Source organism: Archocentrus centrarchus, chromosome 8 (assembly GCF_007364275.1).
Source record: "Archocentrus centrarchus isolate MPI-CPG fArcCen1 chromosome 8, fArcCen1, whole genome shotgun sequence".
NCBI lineage: Eukaryota > Metazoa > Chordata > Actinopteri > Cichliformes > Cichlidae > Archocentrus > Archocentrus centrarchus.
In genome coordinates, this window is record NC_044353.1 from 28,981,873 (window position 1) to 28,991,415 (window position 9,543).

General features: G+C 40.7%; 1 protein-coding gene across 3 annotated transcripts; it reads left to right on the forward strand.

Moving 5' to 3' along the window:
• On the forward strand, positions 1–7,849 carry ddx42 (DEAD (Asp-Glu-Ala-Asp) box helicase 42). Of its 3 annotated transcripts, XM_030734925.1 has the most exons (19): positions 1–73; positions 1,803–2,024; positions 2,127–2,277; positions 2,364–2,425; positions 2,807–2,843; positions 3,103–3,255; positions 3,382–3,486; positions 3,674–3,793; positions 3,879–4,055; positions 4,166–4,294; positions 4,401–4,500; positions 4,599–4,646; positions 4,737–4,834; positions 5,084–5,357; positions 5,541–5,767; positions 5,867–5,977; positions 6,111–6,224; positions 6,538–6,707; positions 6,744–7,849. In XM_030734925.1, the coding sequence occupies exons 2-19, from the start codon at positions 1,810–1,812 to the stop codon at positions 7,135–7,137; spliced, it is 2,685 nt and encodes an 894-aa protein (XP_030590785.1). In that variant the 5' UTR covers positions 1–73; positions 1,803–1,809; the 3' UTR covers positions 7,138–7,849. The 3 variants fall into 3 exon arrangements, with proteins under 3 accessions (XP_030590785.1, XP_030590781.1, XP_030590782.1); XM_030734921.1 differs by having other exon boundaries at positions 6,538–7,849; XM_030734922.1 differs by having other exon boundaries at positions 17–81; positions 6,538–7,849.
• Positions 7,850–9,543: the final 1,694 nt, after the last annotated feature.

Here is a 9,543-nt window from a genome sequence, read left to right on the forward strand (position 1 = left end):
TCGCGCGAAGAGGTGACGCAAGCACCGTGCGGACGGCCGAAAACAGAGGCGCTTATATTGGCATAAGAAACAGGTAAATAAGTACGTCCTATCATATATTATTACAAATGATCGATGCTTTAGGCTAATGAAAAATGAAGCTTTGTACTGCACAGGGTTGTGAACGCGACTCACTGACGGTAAAGTTTCGGTCCTAACGGCGCACACCGCCGTCTCGGCCTTACTGCGGCCTTGAGCTAACGCTAACGTTTGGTGCAGATCATGTCCAAGTGCTGTTATTGTCAAACTGCTGCAGCGCAAATCAACCTCTCTAAGCTAGCAGCGCAATCAAAATGCTGTATTTCCTTTAACCTTCGTATTAAGCTGATGCGATTAAGCCTTGTGAACCCTAATGTCGACTGTTGCTTTTTGGCAAAATACGCGTACCACCAGTAGGCACAGTATTGTATTGTGCCGTCATAGATATTAATGGGGGCGTGTCATGAATTGTGAGTATTTATCATAATAATCGTCTTACTTTTAGCCTGCACACTTAACTTTGCATATGTTGTACAGCTAAAGATGGTTTCCACGGTGGGGGACGTACTTTTTTGGCTGTATGCTAATAATCGGTATTATTTTTAAGAAAATCGGCATCATCCACCCAAATGCAACTATTAATTAGTGGAGAGGTGTCCATACATAATGCTAAGTCAGACTGTGCTTGGAGCACCCTTAATCAAGACCCGAAAAGTACAGAGAAGGTTGAAAGGAGTGGCATTGTGTCATTGTGGATCTAGAGAAAGCATATGGTAGGGTCCCAAGAGAGGAACTGTGGTAATGCATCAGGAAGTCAGGAGTAGCAGAGAAGTATGTGAGGATGGTGCAGGACATGTTTGAAGACAGCGTGGTGAGGTGTGTAGTAGGAGTGAGAGATGGGTTCGTGGTAGGTGTGGGATTGCATCAGAGATAATCTCTGAGCCCCTTCTTGTTTGCAGTGGTGATGGGAAGGTTGTGAACTATGATGTTCGCAGACACATTGTGATCTGTAGTGTGAGCAGGGAGGAGGTGGAAGAGAGCCTGGAAAGATGGAGGTGTGTTCTGGAGAGAAGAGGAATGAAAGTCAGTAGAAGCAAGACAGAATACATGCATGTGAATGAGAGGGCGACAAGTGAAACAGTGACGATGCAATGAGTAGAGTTAGTGAAGGTGGATGAGTTTAAATGCCTGAGGTCAAGCATCCAAAGCAACAGGCTGTGCACAAGAAAGGTGAAGAAGGTGGGGTGGAGTGGATGGAGACGAGTGTCAGGGGTGATTTATGACAGAAGGATAGCAGCAACAGGGAAGGTTTACAAGATGGTTTGGAGACAGAGGCAATGACACAGAGACAAGAGACCAAGCTTGAGGTGGCAGGGTTGAAGATAATCAGATTTTCACTGGGAGTGACCAGAATGGACAAAATTAGAAATTGGCACATCAGAGGGATGGCTCAGTGTAAGTTTGGAAACAAAGTTAGAGAGGCAAAGCTGAGATGTTTGGATATGTGCAAAGAAGAGATAGTGGATACACTGGACAAAGGATGTTGAAAATGGAGCTGCCAGGCAGGAGGAAAAGTGGAAGATCACAGCGAAGGTTCATGGATGTATTGAAGGAGGGCTGTTGTAACAGAGGAGGATGCTAAAGATAGGGTGAGATGGGAGCAGCCAAAAGAAGAAGAACAGCTATTTTTTTAACATCACATTGGGCAACCTCTCAGATGGATTTTAAGACTTCTTCTTCTTCTTCTTGTTTTTTTTTCTTTTTCTTTTCTTTTTTTCTTTCAGAACAACCATGAACTGGAACAAAGGTGGTCCTGGTGTGAAGCGAGGATTTGGTTTTGGGGGATTTTCCCTTGCAGGAAAGAAAGAGGAGCCACATCTTACTCAAAAATCGCACACGTCATTTGGAGCCACAGGATCTGGAAGTGGGGGATACGGAAAGAGCCAGCAGCTCCCATCATTCTACAAAATAGGGACCAAAAGAGCTAATTTTGATGAGGAAAATGCGTGAGTATTATATGTCTCACATTTGTACAGAGAAATATTCAATTCAGCCCTTGATAACAACACGTAATATGTGAAAACTGTATATTTTTTATTTTCAATCAGCTATTTTGAAGACGATGAAGAGGAATCCAGCAGTAATGTGGATCTGCCTTATATCCCAGCTGAGAATTCACCCACACGGCAGCAGATGCAGTCTGGTGGTGGTTCAGACAGTGAAGATGACCCCTTGGATGCTTTCATGGCAGAAGTTGAGGTGAGGAGAAATTTACAGTCAGGGAGAGACAAACTAAATATATTTCTAAATGCTCTACCTTTAACAGAACAATTTTTTTTTTCCAGAACCAAGCAGCTAAAGACATGAGGAAACTAGAGGAAAAGGAAAAGGAGAAAAAGTCAGCCAAGTAAGACTCTGCATTTGCTTGTTTTTATGTCTAATTTAGGTGTTAGACTTCAAAGAAAATTAATTCACCAGGAAAAAAAAAAAACAGGTTGCCCACAGGTGAATTAATATTTTATCAAAATCTCATTTCAGATGATCTTACTTAAATTTTTAAGTTTAAATGTGGCTTCATTCGCCAAAAGCTGTTTAACTTTACACATAAGTTATCTTTCAAATTTCTCTTAAGAATTGCCACAAAAATAAATAAATCTGGCAGTACCTTTGCTGGCTAAAAACATATATTGAGGTAAGCAGATTGACGGTACTCAGTGGGATGTGGGCTGTCTTTGGTGTACGAACGAGCCGCAGGGAAGTTTTTTTTTTTCTCCACTTGTCATTTCAGGGGTATTCGTGATGACATTGAAGAAGAAGATGAGCAAGTGAGTGAGCCCTCCGAAGTTTTAATCCACTACATTGCTGGTCAGAGAGGTCTTCCCTCTCTAATTTTAGAAAACCTTAAACCTTCCTTTTTGTTTGACCAGGTTGCATATAGAATTCATATATTTAAATACATTTTGTTGTACACAGTGTTCTTGTGCTTTTAAGCTGAAAGTCTCTTTTGTTAGTTCATCAATCTGGAGACTGTAGTAAGCAGCGAGCACGCTCACTTTTTCACATGAAATGATTTCATCTCTGCAGGAAGCTTACTTCCGCTACATGGCAGAGAATCCCACCGCTGGGCTAACACAAGAAGAAGAGGAGGAAAACATTGATTATGACAGTGATGGGAATCCAATTCCCTCTACAACCAAGAAAATCATCATGCCACTTCCTCCTATTGACCATTCAGAGGTAGAGTTCTGATTAAAAACACACAGTTTGTTTTATTCCTTATTTGGGATCATTATTTTCTGTATTTTTCATGTGTAATAATTATTTTGTTGTAAGTTTTGCTGCCTGTCTTGCAATTTTTCATAGATTGATTATCCACCCTTTGAGAAAAACTTTTACGAGGAGCATGAGGAGCTAAGCTCCCTGACTGGAACTCAGGTGCTGGAGTTGAGGCACAAACTGAACTTGCGAGTAAGTCCATGATTAATTTTGTGCACATGAGAATGAAGCGATAACCATGTAGTTTAACTACTCTTTATCTGGTAGTTTTTTGTTTTGTTTTTTTTTTTTAACTTTATCACCAATATTACCAGCAACATAGGTTGTGAAATAAAGGTTATGTTATTTATATCCTGCTTACTGTTTTGTTCTTTCTCAGGTATCTGGTGCTGCCCCTCCAAAACCTTGTACCAGCTTTGCCCACTTTGGCTTTGATGAGCAGCTAATGCACCAAATTCGGAAGTCTGAGTATACTCAGCCCACACCAATTCAGTGCCAGGTATAGTGCAAGTTAATATTTTGATAGCTACACAAGTGAAAATTAAATGAAGAGTTATTTAATGGGGAATGCATTTGGTTTTTAGGGTGTCCCCATTGCACTGTCAGGACGTGACATGATAGGTATTGCAAAAACTGGCAGTGGCAAAACTGCAGCTTTTATCTGGCCAATGCTGGTTCATATTATGGACCAAAAGGAACTGGAACCTGGGGAGGGACCCATCGCAGTCATTGTGTGCCCCACCAGAGAGCTTTGCCAGCAGGTAAGCACTGGGAGGACATATTAGTATGTTTTTGTCACAGTATACAAGGTATATCCAAAATTACATTGACTGTTGGCTCACTAATGTATGTAACTGTTCATATTTACAAGATCCATGCAGAATGTAAGCGCTTTGGGAAAGCCTACTCATTGCGTTCAGTGGCTGTATATGGAGGAGGAAGCATGTGGGAGCAGGCCAAGGCTTTGCAGGAGGGTGCAGAAATTGTGGTGTGCACTCCAGTAAGAAGCTTTTTAAATTTTTCCTGGTTCCAAAGAATACAACCTTTGCTGTGCTGTTGCAAAATAAAGAAAAAATAAAGTTCACTACACATTTGTGTTTGTGCAGGGTCGTCTGATAGACCATGTTAAAAAGAAGGCCACATCTCTGCAGAGAGTAACATACCTGGTGTTTGATGAGGCTGATCGAATGTTTGACATGGGCTTCGGTGGGTTAGCATTGTAATTGCTGTAACAAAGATTTAGTGCTTTTATGGTAGCTAATTTACAGTATGTTGAAATCATTTTTTTTCTTTTTCTTTTTTAGAATATCAGGTTAGATCCATTGCCAGCCATGTTCGCCCAGACAGACAGAGTGAGTGATCTTTTATTATATTCAGTGCTTCTTTTTATGCAAGTACAGGGACTATAGAGCATTTTCATATTAATACATTTTCCTTCTCAGCTCTTCTGTTCAGTGCTACCTTTCGAAAGAAGATAGAGCGATTGGCAAGAGACATTTTGGTTGATCCCATTCGTGTGGTGCAGGGAGACATCGGAGAGGTAAATATAGTGTTTCACAGTAATGCTTTTTTTTTTGTTTTTTTAGCTTGCCTAAAGCTTCACAGAGTGCTGAAGTACATATAATTAAATTTTCCTTATAAGGTATTTTTGTCGTTGAAGCTCTGGATTAAAAAGTAAATAACATTTGTCAGTACCAGACAGAAAAGATAAAATGTTTTTTTAGCTCCTTTTAAATTAAAATGTTTTTTAAAAAAAAATCATGCTTTTATTTTCATCCTCTCTTAAAAGGCCAATGAGGATGTGACTCAGGTAGTGGAACTGCTCAGTGGGTCAGATAAATGGAGCTGGCTGACTCGGCGGCTGGTTGAATTCACCTCCACAGGATCGGTCCTCATTTTTGTCACCAAGAAGGCCAACTGTGAGGAGTTGGCTACTAACCTGACTCAAGAAGGCTACAGCCTGGGCCTCTTGCATGGTGATATGGATCAGAGTGAGAGGAACAAGGTCATCAGTGACTTTAAGAAGAAGAACTTGCCCGTTCTGGTGGCCACTGATGTAGCTGGTATGTACAAGATGTGGTTGTGATTGAGATCGGGAAGTTTCCTCGTTCTCATTTCTTTAAGTTTTTGTCACTTTCTGTTGAGCGTTCAAATAGAAAATGTTTTGTTTCCTCTCTAGTTTACTGCAAGCTGAGAAATGTTCTTTTAACATTTTCTGTTTGTTTTGTTTTTTTCCTTTCTCCTAGCTCGTGGTCTGGATATCCCATCCATTCGCACAGTGGTGAACTACGATGTTGCACGAGACATCGACACACACACTCACAGGATTGGTCGAACTGGTCGTGCTGGAGAGAAAGGCGTGGCCTACACCCTCCTCACCAGTAAAGACACATCATTTGCTGGGGACCTGGTGCGGAACCTGGAGGGAGCCAATCAGGCTGTTTCCAAAGAACTGATGGACTTAGCCATGCAGGTTAGATGAATAAGTGAGAGATTCCCAGAACAACAGCTGGATTAAAACATCACTTTTTGTACTGAATATTTTTTACCTTGTGCCATTTACTTTTTTAAGAATCCCTGGTTCAGGAAGTCACGATTCAAGGGTGGTAAAGGAAAGAAACTGAACATTGGTGGAGGTGGTCTTGGTTATAGAGAGAGACCCGGCCTTGGGGCTGAAAGTTCTGTAAGTTACTGATTGCTAGACTGCAAAACTAATGGTTGAAATCATTACTATATACTGTAAATAATAACAGATGATCACTGTGGAAATTCACTGTTCATTCATTTCATTAATAACTCTTATATTGTCTTTGCAGGAACGTAGCAGCACCAGTAGCTTGCTGTCTTCCACTAGTAGCTATGAAGGCTACAGCAAACCAACTACTGGGGCAATGGGGGATCGTATGTCTGCAATGAAGCAAGCCTTCCAGGTACTCCCTAATTCAAAGTTTTCTGCCATTCTTAATTATTCTTACCTTGAGAGATTTCATTCACTTACCCCCAGAAAATAGAGCACAGTTTATAAAGATGTCTGTAATGTATTATTTTTGTTTAGTTGCTTAAATTAAAGCTGAAAGTCTGCAGTTCAGTTGCATCTTCATCATTTAATTTTAAAGCTGTTGTGTACAATGTGGTCTTATTACCGCTTTATCACTTAGTTTGGCCATTCTTTGTTAGAAGGGGATAAATGCCTTAAGTTTAAGGCAGTTAATCATTCATTCTTAATGGCTCTTTGTCCTCTAGGCTCAATATAAGAGCCACTTTGTGGCTGCATCCAGCGGCCCCCCAAAGCTCAGTGCCAAGTCTAGTGGCTCCTCAGGATGGACGAGTGCCGGCAGCCTGAGCTCCGTGCCAACAGAGTCTGCCAATGGCTCAGAACGGCTTCACAGTGCCACCTTGTCCATGGTGGGCTTCACCAGTGCAGGCTCCCTGAGCTCAGTGACCCCCCCCACCAGTCAAACCAGTTCACAGCACAGCTACCCTCCACCTGCACCTCCCTCGCAGAGAGACAGCTCACGTGATAGACATGGGGAGGACCGGGTGCGCCACGGAGACAGTCAACACCGCCACAGCGACAGGAGCGATCGATATAGTAGCGAGGATCGCTACGGAGACCGGGATCGTCATGGAGATAGAGATCGTGACCGCCACAGCGACCGTGATCGCCACAGCAGCAGCCGCCACAGCGACAGTCGGAATGGAGATGGAGCCAAGAGGGAGCGAGATGATCGGAGGAGTGATAGGGATGGGGGAGATAGGGGGAGTGGAGACGGGCGAGACAGAAATGATAGCTTTGCTGTCCCCGAACCACCTAAACGTAGAAAGAGCAGATGGGATAACTAAAAAGAACATAAACACGTGAATAGATTTTTATGTGCAATCGGCTGCTCCATAACAAGCTTGTCTGTATAGGCAGATAGCTGGGCATATCAGAGGCTGACACAAGCACAGAGTCGTAGGGGGGATTTTATAGACTTTGAATAGACGAGAAGTGTACTGAACCTCCTCTCAGGCTGGTTAGGACGTCATAGTTTGGAGTTTACAGGTTGTTTAGATCAACACAAGCCGCTCCAAGACAGTCATTGTATATATACCATCGAGACTGTTGTTATGTAAGTCAAGTCAAGCAATACCGCTGTAATAAATCCTCCTGTCAGTAAACAATCAGCGTTAGGATGTGTTATTGTTGTTTGTCTCACTGAGCTCCTAACATGCTTTTGTGCTTGCAAACCTGATGCTTTATTTTCCCCCGTGGATTTTTGCCAAGTGTGTTTGTATTTTTTGCATTTTGTTAATCTACAAAGCTAACTCTTAGAACTGTTTGATTTCTGAAGGCGCACTGTGATCATGCACAGCCACTCGGGTACATGTCAAAACAACTATGTATAGTACTTTTCGTGTCTTGTATTCAAGTTTTAGTGAAGTGCCTTTCTTTGGCATTTAGTCTATATTCTAAAATGTTTTCAAGAAAATGCATTTGTTTGAAAGGAATTTCAGGTGTAAATCACATGGAAAATGAGAGGTTTTTGATTAAAAGGACTCCTTTGGCACCTGCTTTTATATATTCATTTTTGGTTTTTAACATATAGTGACAGGGTCAGAAAGTGGGTATTGAGATGGGATGACATGCAGCAAAGCGACCGGAGTGAAATGGAACCCAACTTGTTGCATTAGGATCAAAGGCTTTATTGTAAGAGCTGTTACTTTAGCATGATGCAAAGGATACATCACCATAAAAAGATGCTTTTAATGTAAAAGTAAAAAAAAAAAATAGTGTGGAAAGACGGGAATTACACCTTTCTCTCAAATGGATTAAATTAATTTAAATCTAAACTTAAACGGTTACTGGCAGCACTAAGTCACAAAAAATAGTTTGGGCATTTCTCACTGTGGCCACTAGAGGGTATAAATGGCTGTGATCCTACACATACTCTCTCATCATGTTGGTATCAGGCGGCATATTTTTGGAGACAGCTGATAATTTGTATATAAACACCATGCAGTTTAGTAGCTGTCAATTTTAACAGTACAAACTGTATCCTATAAACCAGAAATTAAAACGCGAACAACTAGTATGCCAAATTTTACTCAAAAGTCCCCCACTTCAAAAAAGAAACATATTTTGGCCAGTGTTCTCTTCCACGTTTGAGCTTCACATAATTATGTATGTCCAGAGTTTAATAAAGACTGATTTAACGGCTTCAGTGTTTTTCATACACTGCTCAACAGTATGACCCACATTTTCAAATTAGCCTTACCTCGATCAGCTATAACATTTATTAGCTCCAAGTTTGCAACTTTTGTTAAATATGAAGTGCATTTTCCTGTTTGAGTATTGGATACAAATATACACTTAGTTATTGAATCAGCAATCAAATATAATCAGCAATCAAATAGAAAGCAAAGCCCTGAGATGATAGAGCAAATAAATGTGTGCTGATAATTTATCACACATTAATACATAACAAAATGTCACTTTTGTATTGATTATGATGATGAACAGCGTGAGATGTCTTAAGAAAAATAAGTGCATTTCCAGTAATGTCTCAGTTTTTCTACATTCAGCATGCCTCTTGACTGTGTGGGAAGCCAAAATACCCAAAAGGAGAACAGGGAGAACATGCAAACTCCACACAGAAAGGCTCCAGATCAGGTTCAAACAACGAACTCCAGCACCACGCCACCCAGATCACAGATCATAAAGGAGTTTTAAAAGGCACAACACCTTCACATCTAGCATTTTTGTGACATATGAACAAAGAGCAATAGTATTTTACACCTTTATGAGTAACCCAACTTGTTTCGCTCTAAAATTTTATAACTAACTACACATTTTAACTCCTGTATAGCAATGCTGGTACCACATGACCACACCAGCATTATCAATCTATTATATTTTGTAAATAAAATAAATAAATAAATAAAATTATGGTTGCATGGTACATTATTTACAGTTTTGACAAATTTATGGCATAGACAATGAAAGGCACGGAAAGCTTACATGGCATGTTCAATACATTCACGATAGATACGAGCTGCAATAAAATAAACAATATCAGACTAAATATCGTGCATGAATGCAATTATCAAAGAAGATTTAAACCAGTCAGTTGAAAATTATCATCACTGTTCCGTTTAAACATTTAGATTATGGTTAAAACTTATTTGGTATGTGTAAAAGCTTCCTGTTCTATTTGTAGCTGTCATTTGTCCGATAACCTCTGAATGCATCAGGACAGATGCGAACCA